Source organism: Mytilus galloprovincialis, chromosome 7, assembly GCF_965363235.1.
Source record: "Mytilus galloprovincialis chromosome 7, xbMytGall1.hap1.1, whole genome shotgun sequence".
In the NCBI taxonomy this organism is placed as follows: Eukaryota; Metazoa; Mollusca; class Bivalvia; order Mytilida; family Mytilidae; genus Mytilus; species Mytilus galloprovincialis.
Genome location: NC_134844.1, coordinates 25,147,348 through 25,172,036, shown reverse-complemented (window position 1 = coordinate 25,172,036; position 24,689 = coordinate 25,147,348). Strand labels below are relative to the sequence as shown.

General features: G+C 31.5%; 1 protein-coding gene across 2 annotated transcripts; it reads right to left on the bottom strand.

The window, feature by feature from the left end:
* Positions 1-6,904: 6,904 nt before the first annotated feature.
* Positions 6,905-15,647, bottom strand: LOC143082624 (aldo-keto reductase family 1 member B1-like). 2 transcript variants are annotated; one of them, XM_076258405.1, is made up of 10 exons: positions 15,479-15,646; positions 15,067-15,237; positions 13,202-13,318; positions 11,972-12,049; positions 10,758-10,874; positions 10,133-10,239; positions 9,637-9,718; positions 8,374-8,457; positions 7,685-7,767; positions 6,905-7,061 (listed from the first exon to the last, which is right to left on the bottom strand). In XM_076258405.1, the coding sequence occupies exons 1-10, from the start codon at positions 15,578-15,580 to the stop codon at positions 7,019-7,021; spliced, it is 984 nt and encodes a 327-aa protein (XP_076114520.1). In that variant the 5' UTR covers positions 15,581-15,646; the 3' UTR covers positions 6,905-7,018. The 2 variants fall into 2 exon arrangements, with proteins under 2 accessions (XP_076114520.1, XP_076114521.1); XM_076258406.1 differs by lacking the exon at positions 13,202-13,318 and having other exon boundaries at positions 15,479-15,647.
* Positions 15,648-24,689: the final 9,042 nt, after the last annotated feature.

Genomic DNA, 24,689 nt, shown 5'->3' with positions numbered 1-24,689 from the left:
ATGCACTTGTTATAACCACTATAACGGCGGCTATAGGAATTACATAACAGTCAATTATTCGTGTCCACGAATAGTGATATTCTCGTACTTCGCTTAGAATCCCTTTCCCCATCACTTCCAACTAATAATTTCAAGTGTATATAAGTAAACCGTATTCTTCTCAATATTTGTTAATGGTTTGTGCTTCTGTATTCATATATTCTTACAGATGCATTTGCCAATGTCCTAAAGGATTTCTATGAAACCTTCTAATTAATGGATGCTGCGTGTTGATGTCTATCATATGTTGGACTAAAGACAAAATAGGTCGAATCCGTAGAAAATTAGTATTGAATGAGAACATACCATCTAAGAATGATTAACTATTGTGATCCACTATATATGAAATACATCACGGACATCGGAAATGATTCATAGCTCATTTGATTTTATCAAATCTTCCAATATCTATAAAAAATATATGTAATATTATCCCCCAAAAAATAAAAATTGCACAAATTGTAAACGATATGTTATGATCTGAAGTAAATGCACCTCGATGAAAGAATATTATAGAAAAAACAAATATATCAATGCGTGTAAAATAGATTTTTAATTAAAACAATACGTGGTTTGTTAATAAGCTTACTCTGAAATCATATAATAGCTTGAAAAAAGCCATCTAAATGAAATAAGAATGGCATCAACTAATTAAAGTAAATCGTGCGAAGTTTAGATAATTATAACCGGAAAACCTTCTAAGGTCACTAGTGTTTAAAAGATATGAACAGTGTTTTTTTATCAACATAATTATACTTATTCATCAAATCTTGCTTGTTACAAATTTCATCAAGAGTCCAAGTTTCTCTTGAAAGCTATGAACAGTTTTATGTATTTGGTTTACAAACATTTAAGTCTCCAATGTACTTAATGAATTGTATAAGGGGGTCTTGATGGGGTCTTGATGAGGTTTACAGAATAGAGAAAAATATGCAATTTAATTGACACAAGTAAATAAAATAAACGACAAAACAGACAAATAGCCAAAAAAATTAATAGCCAATTATCACTTTATGCTTAAATATAAAGAATGAGGAATACTGGAGAGAAAAGAGATCAATGGCCTGAAAAATTAGAACTGTTTAGAAATGACCCCAACCATCGAGACCCTTCTATATTATTATCTCAAGTAAATTTGTTCTGCACTATGAACTCGTTCATACGTTTATTAATAAATCTAATCATATCTGGCATATATTTATAGATTATCGTTGATCATCTCAAATGAAATGCAATCGAGTTGAGATGACCAATGATAATCTGTTTATCGCTATTTTACCTATGACGACGTGTCAATTTCATGTCATATTCTTTAGCAACGCCACGTGCCTTCTTAGTTTCTAGCGATGATTTTCCATCTCAAGCGAATAGCATGATATGAAAGATTATCACAAAAAACGATCAGAGGAACAATGCACAAAATAGCGATAAATAGTATCTGAAACCAATGTTGCGTGAATGTCTCTGTAAATGTACGATAAAGGCATGATGATTACAGGAGTTTGTGGATAGATATAACAAAAACTGTCAATGGCAAATTACAAATAACAAACATTAAATATATATGACACGAGAAAACAATTTACGGGCACATGAACATGTTTAATAAAAATAGTGATATTTTTATTTAAATAATTTAACTCATTTAGATTAAGCAAAGGTTCAATACAGTTCTCTCAAAACAATATTAATCACATGATTAAAATAAATAATATAAACGGTACCAATTTTAATGAACCAGTTGCGTATTTTTTCGACAACTAATGTCTCTTCATTAATGCTTGAGGCAAACATATTTTGATATCCAAAGCATAATACAAAGGTTGTAAAGCGTATAAAACGAAATAGGACATTAAGTATAGCCACATTCTAACGCGGAATCAGAGGTATGCATGAGGTAGGTACATTCTTTAATTTAAAATAATTTCCGCAAATTAATTAAAGCAATTTGTAATCATAAAATATTCGTATTTTTACGACAGTTCCAAATTATTGGCTACTGGTTTTGGTTCTATCATCTGCGACTTACAGTCAACTAATAGTGGTGTGGACTATAAATTCCATTCTAGTAAACGGAAACAATTTTAATATTGCACAAGTAAATTCATCATAGAAACAATGATCAAAATTTTATATTTACGCCAGACGCGCGTTTCGTCTAAAAAAAGACTCATCAGTGACGCTCGAATCAAAAAATGTTTATAAGGCCAAATAGAGTACAAAGTTGAAGAGCATTGAGGACCCAAAATTCATTAAAGTTTTGCCAAATACAGCTAAGGTAAGTTTTTCCTGTGGTAGAAAAGCTTTAGTTTTTTTCAAAAATTCAAAGTTTTATTAACAGTTAAATTATAATTATGATGAACATATGTATTATGAAGATGCGCACATTTCGACTACTAATGTCTCTTCAATGATACAATAAAAAAAATTAATATCTAAATACAAAGGTTGTAGAACGAATCAAACCTAAGTATAGCCATAGTCTGACGCGGATTTAGAGGTTTGCATAAGAAAGATATATTCCTTCTAAAATAATTTCTAACATTTTACATCAGCAAATTTTAATCAAACATCCGTATTTTCACGCAAGTCAATTCATCAATACACAATAATAAACAACTATGATATGCATTGTGATTTAAGTTACAAATATAACACATAGTAATACTAGTCTAAGAGTATAAATACTTCGATTGCATGTTTTATATCACTGAATAGCGAATTGAACACTTTTGAACCTGTTAAAGAAAAAAATTGACTTGTATAATTCTGTATTTCATTGAAGAACGATCAAACTATGCAATGATAAATTTATGACCATCATTATAACTGATAAATATGTGGTTGTAAATTCTTGTTTTGATTCATAATACAATAATAGTGACTTGCAATACAGTATTAGAACGAGGTTAATTTTAGATTCCTTAAATATTATAGTTTAGTATGTTTCAATTCTGATTAACTGTTATCTAAATGTTGTACGGTTGCATATATTCTATTTATGTTTGATAACATTCCCAACTTCCCACTAGGTCTATACTCATATTCTCCATCAACAGATATATAAAATGACATGGAATAATAATCGGTACGTGAACAGTGTTATCTTTATAAAATCTTAACATTTAAAAACTCAATTTTTCTCTATTTTTACTTCAACTTTTATATCTAGCGTCACTGCGAGTCTATTGTAGACATGATTCGTGTCTAACGTAAAAAAACAAATAGACTTGGTATTTTTGAAAAGCTGTTTTTTTATAACATATAAATGTTACAGTTATAGATTACAAAATCACAAGTGCAAACAAATAGAAAACTAGATCGTATCAAATATGTGCGCGTTGCAAGATCAAATTAATAAACCTGCTTACATATAAATCGGACCATACTACACTAATATATGTGACACTGTAATGAAAAAATGCATCCACATATTAAGAGTATGAGATAATTGATATTGCGCAATATCTAGAGCAAACTGACCACGATTTACATGAAGGAAATCCAAGAAATAGAGTAATTAAGTGGTTGTCGTTTGTTTATCTGTTACATAGTTTTTTTCGTTCATTTTATTTTACATAAATAAGGCCGTTAGTTTTCCCGTTTGAATTGTTTTACATTGTCTTATCGGGGCCTTTTATAGCTGACTATGCGGTATGGGCTTTGCTCATTGTTGAAGGCCGTACGGTGACCTATAGTTGTTGATGTCTGTGTCATTTTGGTCTTTTGTGGATAGTTGTCTCATAGGCAATCATACCACATCTTCTTTTTTATATACCCTTGTCCTTCGGCAAATTATAATTTAGCGATCCAATGTTCTTTAAAAAACCAAATGTCACATACAACGACTGCACAACATAATAACTATAACCCGTTTACATAAGGTGGTTATCAATGAATAGCTCTATTATTATTGATAAACTATAAAATTATGGGTGTGTAGGACCACTTTTGTTTTACAGAAATATCAGATTTGATTTTAAAATTATCAAATATAAAGTATATCTATTTTGGAAAATGACAGTTGTTATCTTATAGTTCGTTTCTATGTGTGTTGCATTTTATTGTTTCTGTTGTGTCGATGTTCTTCTCTTATATTTGATGTGTTTCCATCTGTTTTAGTTAGTAACCCGGATTCTTTTTTCTCAATTGATTTATGAATTTCGACCAGCGGTATACAACTGTTGCCTTTATTTGTTCCAATATCATTTACTATCACTATGACAGACATTTATAATATGTATATCTACATGACTATCTATTAAAAGGTAATTTTAAATTTTGAACATTTCTCAAACAACATTTTTTACATTTAAACAAATTTCGAAACATAAATCGAAATCTTTGACTTGTAATACAAGATGCAAGGAAAAGTGCTGGGTAACTAAGTACTACTGATAAATCAATTGCATTTCTTACCGGACCGATTCTAAAAAACGTAAAAGACTCATGCGATGGTAGAGTCCAATAATAAATCTGGAAACACATAAATACGGTGTAAGGAATCTCCACGATAAACACTACTAACGACAAAATAAGTATGAGTAGAATTTGAGGATGATCTTCCTGTTGGTCGTGTTTATTTGGAACAGATTTGAAGCTGTCTTTCACAACATGGTGGATCACTGTTTTGGAAGCATGTGTCATGACATGGTGAACTCTTGTAATCATCTTCAGATATATGACAAGAGAAATATCACAGTAAAGTATAATTAAACAAGAGGGCAAAATAATGGTAGCAATTTTCAAAATCATAATAAAAATGGCAACTTCCATCCCATAACTGCCTAACCAACTAGCAAAATGTGCATGACACGTAATGAAACTACTATTGCCAGCCGTTGTATTCTCTTTAAATTCAACATGATATGGTACTAGTTCAGATCCAACGAAAGAAATAATCGATACTAATGTTGAAACTATCAACACAAGGATTATTTTGCTTATTGTTTTACTCACGGTCCATTTCTGAGATCCAACAAAAGGATGTTTTATTATCTGGTATCGTTGTAACGACAGAAGTGTAACAAACAAAATGGAAGCACAATGAGGCACTTTTGTGAATTCCTGCACGATATACCAAGATCTACAGAGATTAAGTGGAACGAACATTTTAATGTTTCCATACGTGAATGCATATGTATGGATGATCGCTTTGGGAAAAATAGCCGCTATGTTAGATAGTCCGATAGCAGAATAAATAAGACTGGCAACTTTTCTGATTTTGTTTTTCGACGTCCTGTATTCCTTGCAATAAATAACAATAACAAAAACGCTTGTTATAATCACTATTACAGCAGCTATAGGAATTACATAACAGTCAATGATTCTTGTCCAAGAATGGCGATACCCTCGGACTTCGCTTAAAACCCCTTTCTCCATCAGTTTCAACTTAATCTGACTTGTGTTGATAAATATGTGTGCAATTAGTATTCCTCGAAACAGCTAACTGCTTTGTCTTCCATTATTCATATATTCTATCCGATACGTTTGACAATGTTTGTCTTAAAGGATGTCCATATAAAATCTTTCAGCAGTTTATAAATTAATAGATCCTTCATATGCGTGTTGATGTCTATCATATAATTGACTAAAGACAAATTAGGTCAAATCTTCGGAAAATTAGTATTGAAGAGAATACATCATTTAAGATGGATTAACAATTTTGATCGAACAAATATGAAAAATATCAAGAACATCGTAAATAAGTTATATCTTATTTGATCTGAATATCCCATGCAACATCTATGAATAATGAATAACTAGTGTAAAAAAGGACAAACGCATGAGCTGTGAATGATTTGTTAAGAGTCCTAAGTAAGTTCGCTTTGATGAAATAACATAAGAAGAAAATTTAAAGATATTAATGTGAAATCATGATAAATATATTTTTTGGTTTTATCAGAAACGGACAGGTATTTATATTAAGCTTTCTCTGACATCGTGCAACAGCTAATTAGCAGCATGAAATAAATTTTAAATAGTGCAAGTTTGAACAATCTTAACACCAAATGCCAAAAATGTCCCCACAAATGTTGATTTCAAAGTACACATGTTTAAGCGATAAACGGTTTAAATATTTTGCTTTTGGAACATTTAAGGCTTGACTGTCTCTAAATTAAAGTTAAATGAATATTTCAGAAACACGTGTCATTGACATTGCAATTAATATCATTTGCTAATTTATAAATGGCACCACCTTTGGTATTGACAGAATGGGGGTCTTTTTGGGGGTTTAGGGTCTCATTTTTTATAATAAAATTATTAAGACTAATTCTACTTTTGTTTGCCAATTATTCAATCCTCTTTTTTAATGTTCAGTACATTTTCTTTATCCAATTTTCGTTTGCACATTTTTTTCTCATCTTTCGACATTTTTCTCCGTTCTTAATTTTTTCTCCCTTTTATTCTCTAAAATAAGTAAACACTTTTCAGTTGTTCCAAAATATCGATTTAACTAAGTGATTGCCTGCGAAAGTGTAGGACAAAGAAATGTTGTGTCTTTGTTTTCATGTGATTACATAGTCGCTTACAAAAGATTGATACAAATACAAATTCATCAGGGACAGGGTACCGTTTTTATACAAAAATAGGAAATATCGAGAACACATCATTTCGTATGTTTCGAAATGTAAAATCAGCATGTATGACGTCCATTCTCACTGAACTAGTATATATATTTGTTTAGGGGCCAGCTGAAGGACGCCTCCGGGTGCGGGAGTTTTTTGCTGCATTGAAGACCTATTGGTGACATTCTGCTGTTGTCTGTTCTATGATCGGGTTGTTGTCCCTTTAACACATTCCCCATTTCCATTCTCAATTGTATTTCCAGAGTGTAAATTGTTTGCTTTTTAAATTGTCTACGTCCAACTTTATTTTTTTTTATTATTGATACAGATATAGAGAGGAATAAAATAATAAAATGAAAATACAACTGTATTGTCATCCGGTTAGAATAAGTGGTAAAAGAAAAAGTTCCTTAGAATTCTGCATGAAATGGATACTCTTGATGCCCACTTGCCCTGCAATAGAATATGATCAGTTAGTGTTATAGTATATGCAAATAAAAATAATAGAAACACATGACTTATTTTGCTTAAAAGGATCACTTCAAACGGAGTTTTTTTGAAATTTTGAAAGAATGCTTAAAACCCTTATTCTGATAGTAAAGAGGACTTGTTAAAAAGTTTGTCGATGACTATATACAACTAATTGAATACAGGGGACAAATGATCAGATGATCAAAAATAGTTATATTTTCATATTGATTTATGTGATAAATGTATTTGTGTACTCTACAAAAGAAGAAATCGTCCATTGCAAAATAAGAAAGAATAGTTTGCTTCATCGAAACAAAGACAAAGTACAATAGACAATGGGGAAACTGTCACAAGATAGAGAAACTTGACCATCTGATGACCTCTAGTTATATTGGAATGCTATCTTTTGCGACTTAGTAATGTTGTCTGATTGCCTATTAAATTAACAGAAAGAACGATTGTATGATTACAAAACAGAAGAATCAATAATTGCTGCATATGATTTTGTCATCAAACGATATTATTAAGTTTTTGAATTTGGAAGGGTAAAGTAGTAAAGAAAAAGAAATACACTGTTTTATGATGAAACACATATTGAAACTTACCATTTCTCTATAAATATTCTTGGATATTTATCTAGTGTCCATATTTGTTCCATCTCGTCTGGTGATAAAGAAAATCTGAACACCTGAAGAAGATAACTCTAACATTATTTTTTTTCTGAAAGTATGACAAGAAGTAAAATAAATAGGGATAGGTTTCTACTGTCTTGTTCATGAGGATAAAATTTTTTTGAATTGCGAATTGATCATTGACGTGCATTTTAAAAAGGAAATATATCTGTACAATATCTGTTCTGATTCCTGTGATAAGTGAGCTCGATAAATGAATACAAGAAACTGTGAAAACAGTAAAATATATGTATTTTCCATAAAAAAAAATCTTAACTGATTTAAGAAAAACAATTTACTACAAAGATGCTTTGATCTAAAAAAAAAAAAAAGAAAAAAAAAACTGACATAGTATATAAAACATTTTGGTAGTAAACACGCATTTGAAATTCGATTTGTGAGCTAAACTGTAATTTACTTTGATTTTATTACCTATAAAAATGTTTATACGATTACAGAACTTAATTTTTAAATGCAATATAAATGTGTGAGCAATTGTCTATGCTTTTCATACGAAGGATTTAGACAAAAAATTGTTTCATGACAATTCAACACATCCGTTGTGTCACTGGCACTCCCATATCTTCAATCTTAAACATTTTGATCTTACATGATCTACTCACATCAAAATTATCCTTGATTCTAGACGGAGTAACTGATTTTGGAATCACAATGATATTGCGCTGTAATATGAATCTCAAAACTACCTGCAAAACATATGCAATTGATATTGGATCTGCTTATTCTGTATTTTTTTAGATAATTATTTTTATATCTAACATACTCGTCCACTTTAACAATTAAAATCACACGTGGAAGCTCGAGTGAGGAATGTCAAGGGTTCGAATCTCTCCACTAAGCACGTAACCCTGATATTTCAGAGTAATGCATACTGTTAATGTTACAATACTGTCTCGGGTGGAGGTAACATAGTAAACGTTTAAACCTGCTACATTTGTATGCACCTGTCCTAGGTCCGGAGCTTGTTGTTCAGTGCTTGTCGCTTGTTGTTCAGTGCTTGTCGTTTGTTATGTTGTCCATAGGCTCTTCTCTTTTCTGATTTGTTCTATATTTTTACCGTTAATTTTCCTGTTTGTATACTTTTACACTAGTCATTATGGGACCCTTTATAGCTTTCTGTTAGGTGTGAGCCAATGCTCCATGTTGAAAGGCGTACTTTGACCTGTACTTGTTTTATTTTTTACACATTTTAACTTGAATGGAGAGTTGTCACATTGACACTCATACCACATCTTCTTATTTATACAGTGGGTTCCGCTAGGATAATGTGTCTGAGTATAGATGCCATGTCTTCATTTAAATTAATATCACTTTGTGAGCTAGCCCATTATGGCTTGTACAAGGACTCATATTCATATCGCACAAACATGATATGCATGTTATTTTAGCTACTTTTTAACTTTTTGAATTCAAACATAACTGCTGAGTCTGTTGTCGAAGAAACTCGCGGATGGTATACACAACTAATATCACGGTATCAATGATAATGATGAGTTTATTCACGTAAGATTTTCTGAAACGTATTATTTTTAAAATCGTCTGATTTGTTTGGCATAGAATACATCAGCTGAAAATAGGAATTTCATACGTTTTTGGTTCTTAAATTTTCTATAGATTTTTTTTTTGTAATTTACTCTAAAATAACGTTTATATTCCAAATATTATACTAGATATTAGTTTGTACATATAAAACTCCTAAACTGTGATACCATTGCTGTGTTTTACCGCAGGAATCAGCCTTTATAAATGGCAGTACTAAAAATAATATTTTATAATATTGCTATATAGCTGTCTTAATTTGATAGCTTATATTGCATTTTTTTTGGAAATTAATTCTCCTCGCCTTGAATCATAATTCATTTTACCTGGGCTATGGTTTTGCCTTTCTTCTGAGCAATATCCTTAAGAACAGGTTCGTCAAATATACTGGGTTCTTTCCCCGTTCGCCTATATTATGAATATAAACTTTCAACTATTTAGGTTCTGCATATTTTTAAATTTTAAATGAGATATATATTGACATACAAGTAATCACTAATTCGGAGTTATTATAGTTGAAAGGTAATAATGTTACTTTTCATGTATGACCCTCACTATTAAAAGGTCATAATGTTATTTATCTAAGTATGACCCGCACAAAATTAAAATGCGCGCGTTTGTGTTGTTTATATTTCACGTAACAACATATTGATTTTATAAGTTCTTAAACGATTTAACAAAAGTCCAATGTCAATATCTAATTGCTTTAAACAAAAAATGTTCTATCAATCAGATAATTTATTTCTATATCACCGGTCTATCTCTAATTGTAGTTATATTATGTTATCATGGAAAACAGTTTACATGGACCATTTTACCTACAAAGGACTATCTGGGTTCGCTAGAGGTGCATAAGCCGTAACTGTTATGCCTTTTGACAAGCAGAAATCCACAAGCTTTCGGTTTGAGAAATAAGGATGTATTTCCACCTACAAACAAAATCCTTATATTAATATATGACATACAATGTTATGCAACAAATCTTGGTGTACTGTTAATTGTTATTCTTGGCAATAAAAAAAAACCTTTACTGCTTTAATCTTCAATATTTTAACATAATCAAAATTCTTATTTAAAGGCATTTAAGTAATAACTCTAAATCTGCATTTTGCGCCTGTCCCAAGTCATGAATCTGTTGCCTTTGTTAGACTTGTATGCTTTGTTTTAGTTTTTTTTTTAATTCTGGTTCATTTATAATTTTCTGAGTATAGCAGTTAGTTCATTTTCGCTAAACTTGTACATACTTTTTGTTTTGGGATCCAGCTGAAGTCTGCCTCTGGTTGCGTGATTTTCTCGCTGTGTTGAAGACCCGTTGGTGACCTTGGGTTGCCTCGGTTCTTTGGTGGGGCTCTTGTCCTTTTGCATATTCCATTCTCAATTTTATTGTACAGATCTGTATGTTATCAATGAAAAAGACCAATATTTCAGGATTAGATTTTAATCTTACCTGTAGATTACATGGTTTTATCCGGGCACTATGTAGAATACGTTCTATCTGTGTCTTGTTAAAGTTAGACAATCCTATATTCTCTGCCATGCCGGCATCAACTAATTCTTCCATACCCTGTAAGTTCATAAGTTTAAAGGGAAAGATGATATAGAAATTAGGAATTGTAAAAAAATTGAAAAAAAAGATCGAAGTTGCAAGTACCGACTATAAAACGATTTCGAAAATGAAGTCGTAAATATCAATGGGATTTCATATGTAAACTTGGTCGTTCACAAAATAACCCACGATATTCGAATTGTTTTAGACGCCTAAAAATGCATTTGATATATACCAATATTTTGAGGAGAGATGATTGAAATTTATCTCCAATCGTAAGATAAAGAATTAAAAGTAATATTAAGTGAAATCTGCATATTGATTCATCGCAAAATATTGAAAAAGATAAACAACATATTCCATTGAATTTTTTCCACCTGATGAGTTAAGCCTTTTTCAACTGATTTTTATAGTTCGTTCTTATGTTGTACTGTTATACCACTGTCCCAGGTTAGGGGGAGGGTTGGGATCCCACTAACATGTTTAACCCCGCCACATTATTTATGTATGTGCCTGTCCCAAGTCAGGAGCCTGTATTTCAGTGATTGTCGTTTGTTTATGTGTTACATATTTGTTTTTCGTTCATTTTTTTACATAAATAAGGCCGTTAGTTTTCTCGTTTGAATTGTTTTACATTGTCTTATCGGGGCCTTTTATAGCTGACTATGCGGTATGGGCTGTGCTCATTGTTGAAGGCCGTACGGTGACCTAAAGTTGTTAATGTCTGTGTTATTTTGGTCTTTTGTGGATAGTTCTCATTGGCAATCTTACCACATCTTCGTTTTTATATTCATCTAAAGAAAACAAGAAAATTGACTTTAAAAAGTATTTCTACTTTTTAAATTTTTCGATGAGAATTATGTAAAAAGAAATAGGTTCTTTGTTTCAAGAAGATGGAGAAATTTCTATTATAAACCATTCTTAATCAATAATATCTCATTTGTTTATTTCATGTTACACGACAGCTGGTTCTTTGATTTTAGAAGAGAAAGATATTTCTATGACTATGATAAATTACATTTCATAAGTATAATTCCAAAATATCAGGTTTTTTTTTCATACATCAACATCGTTATGTCCTGTGGTCTTAGAAATGCAAGCACAGTGAACTATACCTTCCATGTATCCACTATGTCGTGATTCTCAAACATAAACTGGTCATTCTTATCTTTGGGAAACAAATCATCTCCGTCCTAAAATAAAGAAAAAACTAATGATTTATCATTTGAATAAATTTCTGCCGTAAAAGACAAACATTTTATGATTTAGCAATGAAAAATGATCAGAACAATTCAAAGAATTCAAATATACAAATCAAATATTTTCCTCTCATAATATCCAACCTTATAGCAAAATAATTTGATAATAAAAATGAGAATGGAAATAGGTTATTGTCTAAGAGACAACAACCCAACAAGAGTAAATGCAGCGCAAGGTCACCATTGACGACTCATCAACACAGCGAGAAAATCCCACACCCATATGCCAGCTTCAGCTGGCCCCGAAGCTAAAATGTTCAGTGAAGATATAAAATATTTTCATTAGAAAAATAATCCACGAACAGATTAGCTTTGTAACGTGTGGTGTAATAACATATTTCTTTCTAGAGAAATTAAGAAATCGAAAGCCTTGTACTAATATACGAACGTAGTATAAATGAATAAACTGACCGTTCTACGGTCAAGAAAATCAGATGTCACCTCATAACAAATATGTAAACACACACATATATGCACACGCATGGTATTGTTGTGATGAAAGTCGATGAAATCAAAACAAGTCACTTTGTATAGAGCCATAACCATCCTTTTACGATTAGTGGAAACTGTTTTAAAAGAACTAAGATGTGTTTAAATATATATAAAAAAAAAGAAGAAGATGTGGTGTGATTGCCAATGAGACAACTCTTCACAAAGTCCAAATGACACAGAAATTAACAACTGCAGGTCCCCAAATGGCTCTCGAAAACGAGCAAAGCCCATACCTAACAGTCATCTATAAAAGGCCCGAAATGACAAATGTAAAACAATTCAAAAGAAAACACTAACTGTCTTAGTTATGTACATAAAGAAATGAACGAAAACAAATATGTAACATGCAACAATCGACAACCACTGAATTATTGTAGTCGATTTCACAAAAATACTTAGATTGATCGTGCGTCATGAACAGTTCAGTATACTTACGATCACTCTTTAGCCTATGTTTATTTTTTGTGAAATCGATTCCAGCTGGCTCTTGACCTGGGATATGCGCATACAAACAGAATGTGGCGGGGTTACAACAAATGAAAGTGTTTAACGACTTTGACATTAAAGTATTTCAACATAATTATAAGTACTTACCTTAAGTGAAATGGGCCAATGAATGATTAGCAGCTGAACACTGTTAACTTTAAGATTATCCAATGATTTCTGGAAATTTTCTTTAATATGTTGTCGATTGTGATGTGTATCCCATAGCTGTAAAGTTGTTGATATTTTATTGACTTTATTTATGGTTTTACGTCCAGTGTAAAGTTATGAAGTTAAAGTTAACGGTTCCAATCAAATCAATTAAATATTTTGGTTTTGTTAGTATTTACAAAATTCAAATAATTCGAAATGTCTGTAAACTCATTAGTTCAACACCATACAACAGAAACGCCATACTATATTAAAATTACGGATGGCAACGAGTACTCGAGTACTCGGTTACTCGCTCGGAAGGCCGAGTATCCGAGTACAGTTTTAGTACTCGGATGATCGTTTGCCTGTTTACATGTTGAGATATTTCTCTTCAAATTTCCACTATCTTTAGTTCCGTTGAAATATCTCTTCGTAATACTAAATAAAATAAATAAACAACATAAATATGTTTATCCTGAGGTGAACCCTGCGCAATTGATTAGAGACAATTTTAACGGTGTTTGTACACGAATCAACACTTTCATGTATTAATAAGTAACTAATCACAAGCCGTAAAAACTTACCTTTGTTTGTTAATCATGAATTATATGTAAACGTAATTGGTATGAGATGTACATTTAGATAACTTTGATTACTCTGTATTTGAAACATAACGATCATTGTTTAATTTACAATCTAAAGATAGGCGAAAGTACGAGAGCGACATTCAAACCCCAAAGTCGAAAACAAACTGACAACATCATGGATACAAATAAAAATCAGACAAACGATAAAAAACACAATAAAAGTAATTGAGCTACACGAAATAAAGTCCTAAATTGTTGTTGACAAATTAATGGAATAGTGGTATTATAAAAAATTCCAGCTCCTCAGGAAGAGATGATTCATATTTTGTCCTCCCTGTCGGAATTTATATGTAAATATTTTTGATTTTTTTTGGAAATTGGTTCATGAACACGTACACAAACAATAATTGCTATTAGGAGAAATGGCAGTCGGTAATTCATTGTTCAATTCACACACAAAACAGAGGATTAAGCTATGTTTGAAGTACGTTTATCTTTCGTTAATATGTTTATGAACGGTAATAACAAAAACACTGCATCCCACCTTAAATCTAAACTTTTCAAAAGACGTTTAATATTTATCCGAGTACTCGTGAGTACTCGAGTATCATGACCGAGTATCCGAGTATCAAATTTCAGATCTTTTTACATCCCTAATTAAAATGGCTCGTGCCCGTTTTACAGGTCAAAGTACCCGAAAGTTTGGTAATGGGAAATTTGTAGTTTTTTTGGGGAAATGTATCATTTAAAACTTAAATAATCTAATCTTCATACGTAGTCACTTTTTAATACGTCAATAAATTAATGTTAGAATTGTTAAAAAAAATTGAAAAAATAACACTGTAGTATTTTTGTCGATAATTAATTGCATCATTTCCTTCTCTTGTTTTCTAAGACGAGTTTGTCCTTGTAGTTTTTTTATGCAAAATATTAAGTTAAAACGGTGTTTTAACATGTATCTCAATAAAAAAAAAAGCGTTTGTAGTGCAGATAATAGTGCAGGTTGTCCAAGTTTGTGTAAAGGCGATGTATAATTAATTCAATTGTATGGAATTTTCCTCACATGGGAATCATGCCCACAGAGGTCATCACAGCATTATGTTTTCTATACTAAAACAAAAATCTTAAAATAGAAAGAGACGGAAGATGAAAAGGGGACATTAAACACTCGTTAGAAAATTTACAACGCCATGGCTAGGTAGCAAACTATCTTAAAAATTGTGTCAAGCCTCCTACCTTAGTCGTGATAAAGATTTCTTTTTTATCTTTAATTGTACCGTCATCTAACTTGGCCTGTATACCATCTCCTACTTCCTTCTCGTTTAAATATGCATGGGCACAATCAACACTTCTGTATCCTATATCTATAGCATACTTCACTGCATCCCTAACTGAACCAGGTCCACCCTGATAGAAAGTTTAAAAAAAAATTAACGTTATATTTTTTGTGAGCATGTGTCTTAAGGTTTATCATAACAAATGGACAAATATGGCTGTATTTGCACCTCAAAAACTACTAACCACTTACCTTTGCAGTTTGAAAAGTTTAAAGGCCTGACATCTATAAATCTATAAATAGAATTACTTGAACTTAAGATTAAAAGTAGTACTGTTTATTGTATAAACATTTGTCGACGCATATACTTACCGTTACATTATGGGTTCCTAACCCAATCACAGGATAATTTGTTCCATTTGGTAAAACAGCAAACTGTGCAATGTCTACACTCATTTTTTGTTCTACTTGCATCCAAATCTTTCAATGTATGTCAAATTTTATCTACGAGTGTATCTCGGTATTCCTAACATTTGTCAACTTTCAACTTTGCATCTCATCACAGATAGTGATGTCTCAATTAGAAAAAGTTTTGTACGCGCCATGTTTGTCCGGATTTATCTTTATTTTTCGCCATTTTTTTTTATCATATCAGCCCTTTAACATTTGTATCAGGTATTAGCCTTTCAAATATTATGGCCACACTCATTAATGCAGAGACATTAATTGCAGAAATACGCATATGGTACAATATGATTAATGTCGTTCATTATATTTAAATATGTTGAATATAGCTGAGGCATATTTAGATCTTTTGAAACAAAGGCTCGATCACATTTGTTAGTTATATGTGTAAAATATTTTAACCGAATTAAAACCGACTTAATTTGAAGCAGCAGAAGTCCAAGTACATCAAGTATGGAGGCAAAAAACAGTCAGATTAAAATTCAAATGTAAGGAGTCCAGGGGCATCAACAGATTAAAGATTTCCCCTTTGACAGCTGGAAATCTAAAAAAATATATAGAAAAGTAGGGTTTCATCAAAATAAGATCCATCAGTAGCAATTGAATATAAACAGTTGCATTTCCAAATCAATACATGTAATGTAATTCTATCAACAAATCAGATTGATAATTTAGTCTTAGTTTCTCTGGTCAAAGTGATTAGATCATTTATTACTTAATATATTGAATTTTATGGAAAGTCTAAGGTCTTTTTATTGAATAGTACAGGGCTGGATTGTATTATAGGAACGTTTATGGTTGTATAAGTTTCTCCTTACTGTCTACAATATCATAAATTTCCATGTACATGACCAATAACCAAGTTCATATCAACATCCGCAATTCATCCCAGTATATTTCCATTATTTGCGCGGTTATGTGCAATGTGCTGGTCTTTTTAAACGTAGACGTATTAATGTTATTGCGAATAATATGGAAAAGTACGTCTCATTTTCACTGGGATCACTTAGATTTCTTCACAGCTAATAGCGTTTAACAAAAAGCATTTCGGATTTAGTAAATGATGTAACCAAAGAAACGTTATACTTTAATTCTTTAGCAGAAAATAAGAGATTACTCCTTTTACGAAGAGGTGTTTATCCTTATACTTGGATGGACACGTTTTTCTGTACAAAATGTACGTCCAAAAGAAGCTTTTCATAATGATCTTACGAAGTCGCACATTTTTGATAGTGATTATGAACATGCACAGACTGTATAGGATACATTCAAATTACTAAATATGGGCGAATATAATGAATGATGATGGTCTATACAAAACAATCGATGTAGTAAAACATGCCAGTGTGTTTAAGAGGTTTCGAACGCAATGTCTATCCATTCATGGTCTTCATCCATTACATTTTATACAAGTCCAGGTAAAGCATGGAGTGAAGCATTAAAGTGTCAAAATGTATGCTAGAGTAAACAACTGAGGATATGGCTTATTAGTTTACAAAATCTGAATTAGGAGGTGTAATCTCGCACATTTCGAACCGATTGGTAACTGCAAATAAAAAATATATGCCAGACACATACAAGGTATGACTTGATGGGATAAACTCTTACTTGACGGTGCAAATAAACTCATCATAGATATACCAGGATTAAATTTTGCATTTAAAGTACTAAATAGAAGAGCATTAAGGACCAAACTTCCTTAAAGTTTTGCCAAATACAGCTAAATAAACTCATCATAATCTCATAGATACCAGGACTAAATTGTGTATATACGCCAGACGCGCGTTTCGTCTACAAAAGACTAACCAGTGATGCTCGAATTCAAAAATGTTAAAAAGGCAAAACAAAGTACGAAGTTGAAGAGCATTGAGGACCAAAATTACTAAAAGTTTTGTCAAATACAGCTAAGGTAATCTATTCCTGAGAAAGAAAAGCCTTAGTATTTCAAAAATTCAAAAGTTTTGTAAACAGTTAATTTATACATATGACCATATCAATGATAATTCATGTCATATTCATGTCATAAAGGGACATATATTTGAGGTAGACCAAGATTAGCCTTTGAACTTGCATGCTTTGCATAGCGATTATCCATTAGCAAATGAAACAAAAATTATTACATATTAAATGTTATCACCATTCAACTGCAAACTTCGGTTAAAACTAAATCCAAAGGATAAGTCATTAGAAGCAAAACGACGAGTGCAAACTTTTTACCCTAGAACAAAAATGTAATTATTTATGTCACCTGCGAAATCTTCAACTATCCTCGCGACTGGGTATGCAGGTGACTAAAGAATACATGGTTTTGGAGTTTTCTCCGTCTCCCTTTCTTAAAGAGTAAATCGAGATGAATACAAAATCGTAGATAATAAACAGTAAGCGATTTTGAGAAGTCATTTTATAAAAAACAAATGAACAATTGTGTATTTAGAAGACGGCGGAGAACCTCGGGAAAAGAGTAGATGTTCAGCTGGTATACCAAAAAAAACCTGTTTTAAACAATTCTCGCAAACGTTTTTCGAACGATGCCAGATATTTAGCGAACATCTTGTAGATGTTCAGTGTAAAGAACCCTCGTTAAAATAAAAACAAACCTATTGCTGCTGGGAGACTTTCAAAATGTGTTATGTATGATTACCACTATGATAACATGATGTCTAAGTATGGAGCCAATGCAATGCTAATGATGACCAATACAGACTCCGTATTGTATTACATAAATACTGAAGATATTCACAACGGCATACAGACAGACAATCACGCTTGATTTTTCGAATAAAGCTAAAAACAATTGCCTGTATGCCTACAAATGCGAAGAAACCTGATTTATGTAAGGATGAGACTGATTGTAATCCTGTAACACAGTTCGCCAGTTTCAGAAGAAAAATGTATCCATTAATATATAGTAACTAAGTGTAATTTTTTTTTCAACCAGGAGTTAAAAAAAAACAGAAACATCCAATCTATGTAGACTGTATGATGAAACAAAAACATATTAAGTGCCAACAAAATCTAATCTGATAAAAAAAACCAACCTTCATGTTGTCAACGTGAACTAGGTTGAATTATCTGTGTTTGATTATTAACGCATTTGGACATTATCGTATACATTTTAGCTGATCAATGAATTGTCAACGATCAGAGAAAAACATCAAAACGTACAACCACCAATATTACGTTGGTAGAAAGACAAAAACAACAATAAAAAAAAAAACAAAAAAAAAAAACTTAACAACATATCATTTAATCTCTAATCATATTATTTGAAATTGAAATGATAAAATCAATATATATATATATATATATATATATATATATATATATATATATATATATATATATATATATATATATATAAATTAGATAGTTTCTGTTCATTACAAATGACATCTATATATTTCTGTTTTCCGGTTAACACATACTGTGGAAAGCTGCAGCTTATTGTTTTATAAGCCATTATTCACATATCATGGTTTTAAATTGTTGTCGTTTATGCTTGATCATCGAAATAAGACGATGCCAGTAATCGCAAGCAAATGCATCCATTAAATCATTTGAGTGTTTGAGCTAAAATTTTCTTGTAAAGAATAATATTTGACTAGTTGTTAAAAAACACATTTTCTTATAATTGTTTTACGTATTTTAGAATATAAAGAGGATAAAGTTCAACTCCAAAATTCCCTTTGCCGGATCACTCTTGTATTAACATTATAAGATCTGTTTTCCTTGAATCCTTCAAATATGATTTCAATGCCAAAACTATATCAGTAAGAATGGAAGTGATAACTGAACAAGGTTAAAAGGAAGTAAATACAGATGACTGGCGCCACCTAGATTTTACATCCAAGATAGTAGGTAGAAGTAAATTTATTTTCTGCTGCCTTGGTAATTAGAAATTAAAATTGAAATAGTGAGAAATGGGTGTTGGCCATTGGTGTAGAAATAGCGAGAAATTTAGAGAAAACTCTCAAAGACAAGCAACATTTTCTGTGCCAAATTAAGCAAGGGGTGTTTTTCATTCATACTATTTCGAAAATTCCGGAACCGTTGAGTACCCTTAAGAAATGCCATTTTTCTATCAAAAAAGCTGCGGCACCATATGTGTTTGACCATACCAATTTATACCCAAAAGGTGTTGATAATTCAGAATTCGATTTTTTTTAAATGGATCTTTGATAGTGAAAAGGACCAAATAAGGCTAGCATTGTCGCCTATGTAAATAATTACTTCCTTGTAACCACAATTATATCTCGTGTAATTAATGTTATCTGTTACAAAGTTAACGAACTTATAATTGTCTTTATGGTCTGTTTTTTTTAAACAAATCACTCTTAACTGTCCTATGTAGCCTCGTCGTCCAACAGATTTACCACTTCATCTCTTTTGTTTTTTTTCACCAGCCTTCGTTTTTTTCACGGGTAGAAAGGCTTCCTCCTCTTCCAACAAGGCAGGAAGATCTTCGTCTATGGTTGTTTTCCCTATTGTACTATTTTTTTAACCACTTTTTACGTTGGTGGTGTTGAGAAAGATGTCATGTTGCACTCCTGTAGTGCCTTTTTTCATTGTGTCAACTGTGATCTGTTCTGAAAAATAGTATGGACAGTAAGTTTGATTTATGAATTCCATAAATTAAAATAACAACGATAAAAAAATTATAAATAAAAGCTATTAAAAAACTACAATAAAGATTATCGTGATTACTCTGGAATATTTTGAATATTCCTACGACTGGTAAAGAAAAAGAAGTACAAGTATTTTTGTCGTTTCTTTTTATCTTTCAGTTTTGTCTATAAATTCTTTGATAACAATTTGTTTAATTCTGTGTCGAAGATCAAACAAGTTAAGAGATCTGAGGCTTGTAGTATTGATTGCGTTATTTGCAAATATTGTAGAAGGTGAAAAATTCGGAAACATGTAAATTTGGTCGGGTTGTTGTCTCTTTGACACATTCCCCATTTCCATTCTCAATTTTATCTGAAGATGGGATTTACGTGAAAAAACTACCACAGCTAATATGCTATTTTTTTAATGTTAAGAGGTTTCGTCTATTCCCTAATTAATTTTGACATATCTACCTCTATGGAAACCACCTCAAAACCAGCAAAATGCCCAAGCACAATCTCCTCAGTTACTTTCAACAGCTAATGTTACAACCTCCCCAGTTACTTCAACCAGCTCAGATATAACCTCACTAATTACTGCGACCAGCACAGATACAACCTCCTCAGTAACTGTTCAAAGCTGCACCACAGCAAGATTAAAAAGCAATTACGACCCAAGCTGAGATGATATGATAGATTAAAACAAAGGAGACAACAGAGACACTTATTTTCAATTAACTGTGAATGAAATACATTGTTAAATCCTCAGTAAAAGGAAGACAATCGAAATAAGAAAAATAAGTCAGTTGGGGTTGAATTATTTAAACTTATGGGAGATTTGGACTTAATCTAATTGGTACAAATTTATTAAATTTACGTTTAAGAATAATCAAAATATTATTTGCATTATCTCAATATTTTATTGCATTTGCTGAAGTTTATGAAGTTTAGATTTAAAGTCATATGAAACCAGTGAGTGGTGAAAAATAATGTTTATCCAAAATTAAAGACATATTTCAATATACCAAAATAGAAAGTAAAAGGGTAGGGTTTTATAGGGTTTACTTAAGGATTAATGAATATAAGTTGCATCAAAAGTTCATACTCAGCATTCTTTATGTATGTGCCTGTACAAAGTTAGGAGCCTGTAATTCAGTGGATGTTGTATTTTTATGTGTTACATATTTGTTTTTCGTTCATTTTTATACGACCGCAAAAATTTTTATCGCAAAAGCGCGAGACATGGTGAACCAAACTACATTCCTTCATCAGCGGCAAATATTCACTCTGTGGTTAAATTTTGTTGAATTTTAATAAATTTCTTAAATTATCCTGGATTTCTACCATTGAAACCAAACTTGACAAATTTCAAAAATATAAAAAGTAAAATCACAAAAATAATGAACTTAGAGGAAAATCAATTCGGAAAGTCCATAATCACATGGCAAAATCAAATAACAAAACACATCAAAAATGATGTATTTTATTGTCGAGCCTGCAACTTTTGTTGCAGAAAGCTCGACATAGGGATAGTGATCCGGCGGCGGCGGCGGCGTTAGCTAACTTCTTAAAAGCTTTATATTTTAGAAGGTGGAAGACCTGGATGCTTCATACTTTGTATATAGATGCCCCATGTTACGAAGTTTCTGTCAGTCACATGTCCAATGTACTTGACCTCATTTTCATAGTTCACTGACCACTTGAAAAAAAACTCAGAATTTTTGTAATGTTGAATTTTCTCTTATTATAAGTAATAGGATAACTATATTTGGTATGTGCGTACCTTGCAAGGTCCTCATGCCCGTCAGACAGTTTTCGCTTGACCTCGACCTCATTTCATGGATCAGTGGACAAGGTTAAGTTTTGGTGGTCAAGTCCATATCTCAGATACTATAAGCAATAGGGCTAGTATATTCGGTGTATGGAAGGACTGTAAGGTGTACATGTCTAACTGGCAGGTGTCATCTGACCTTGACCTCATTTTCATGGTTCAGTGGTTATAGTTAAGTTTTGGTGTTTTGGTCTGTTTTTCTCATACTTTATGCAATAAGTCTACTATATTTGTTGTATGGAATGATTGTAAGGTGTACATGTCTAACTGGCAGATGTCATCTGACCTTACCCTCATTTTCATGGTTCAGTGATCAAAGTTAAGTTTTTGAGTTTTGGTCTTTTTATCTAATATTATATGCCAAAGGTCAACTATATTTGGTGTATGGAAATATTTTATAATCTATATGTAAGTCCCGCAGATTTTATTTGACCATGACCTCAATTTCATGGTTCATTACACAGTGTTAAGTTTTTGTGTTTTGGTCTGTTTTTCTTAAACTATAAGTAATAGGTCAACTATATTTGTTGTACGGAAGCATTGTTAGCGGTACATGTCTGCCTGGCTAGGTTCATCTGACCTTGACCTCATTTTCATGGCTCGGTTCATTGGTCTTTGTTTAGCTATCTTGGTTAATGTTAAGTGTATGTGGCAGTTGTAATAAAGCTTTATACTTAGGACTATCAACATAATGTCAATGATTAGTAAAGAAGGCGAGACATTTCAGTGTGTGCACTCTTGTTAATAAATGGACTTGTATATATTTTTATGCCATTTAAAATTAAATTCGCACTATGCCTGGATTTCTACCAAACTTGGACAGAAGCTTGTTTATGGTCATAATATAATATCTTGAAGTAAAATTTTTAAAATAATACTTTTATCGTATATTACTTATAGCTGAACTCACGTTTTTTTTTCATGTTAACATTTATAAATTTACACTCAAAGAGGTCCAATTAATAACTTGCAAGTGCACAACACATTCCCCATTTCCATTATCAATTTTTATTTCTAAGCTTATTTAACAGAATAGAATCAGTGAGATTTCCTGCTAAAAGTGAATTCTAATTTCACTCTATCATTTCCATTAATCAACACAAAAATCATATCTTATTTGCTTTATATCTCGTAGCTAATGCACCAATAATAAAAAGAAACATTTTAGGTTGATAAATTTCTAATCTTGAGTATTCACTGATCTTCTAGTATTTACATTTGTTGTATTACCATAACTTTTGATCAGCCGACCATGTTACAACATTGTTTTACCAGTTAGTAAATAGGTGTAACAATTCATTTTAAAATTAGTAATTACTGGTAATAACTGGGCTGTTTTATGAATTACTTCTATTTACTAAGTGCATCGGGAATTTCCTGTAATTCCTAAATTTTAGTAATTACATGTAATTCCTAATTTCACCTATTTACTGTAACATATATATCATAAATTTAGAATTCTGTGCACGATTTTGTCATTTTTTACGCAAATATATCGTATAATCGTCATTTTTTTTTCTCTCTGTCTGTTATGATTTAACAAATATGGCTGCTCATTAAATGCCGTGTTTTAAAGCCGAAGTTTGTCACCTTATAGTAAATAAATAACAAAAAGCATGGGTATTGAGCACGTGTTTAACATGTACAATCAGATAATTGTTCATTTTAATGACAGATCCATGCGTATTGTGATCGCAGGATTTTTACGAGGAGGGTTACGCTCAGGTCACTATGCATACGGAAAATATGTCGGCGAATTGCTTCCTGGAAGCAAACAATTAAAAACAAATAAACTTTTTTCTAAATGTGGACAAATTCATAAGTTGTATAATGAAAACTAACTATTTAGTTAAAAAAAAACATATGCATGATTTTTTTTTAATTTGAAGTTTCTTATGACTTTAAGGAATTGAATAATTTCAAATACATTTGGTAATGTTATAAAGATTTAGATTTAAAGAGTTGAATTATATTTCAATCTTTGTTTAAATACTCAAGAAGTTTTTCAATCGTTGATTTGATGAGATAAACACTTACTTACAACTTATCGTCCAATCAAATTGCTTAAAATTGCCTTCTAATTTTCAAAGTACATACTTTTCCGTGTTCTAAGTAGCTACGCATGAATGACCATAAGGTAAGATTTCATTGTATCGTATTCAAGATATTGAAATAAAAATTGCTACTGGCTATTTTGAAAAAAATGTGTTCCAAATTAAACTAAATAGTTTGTAATTAGTTTTCAAATTAATTTTTAAACATCCCACTATTTAATCTTTGGATCTAAAAATGTTTTTGATGATTAAAAGTTTCTTTCATTAAAATAAATATGGTTCTTTATACCTTGATTAGAGTACAATGCCATCTAAAATTGTAATCATTTATCTTCCATGCAATTACTTTGTACCCACAAATGAGTGAATCTATGAAAACTTGTGAAGGGAAATTAAAACAATTTGATCGATTTCGTCATAAATTGATTGATTATTGGTTGAGTAATGTCCAGTGACAAATATTTCATGCATGTAAATAATCCACTAAATTACCTATTGGTACATACCAGGGGGGATCCATCCATTTTAAAAAGGGGTTAGAAACCAAAATAAAGGGGGAGGGGTCCAACTGTATGTCCTCATTCAAAAACATTGATCATCCCAAAAAGAGCGTTTTCCACCACCCCATT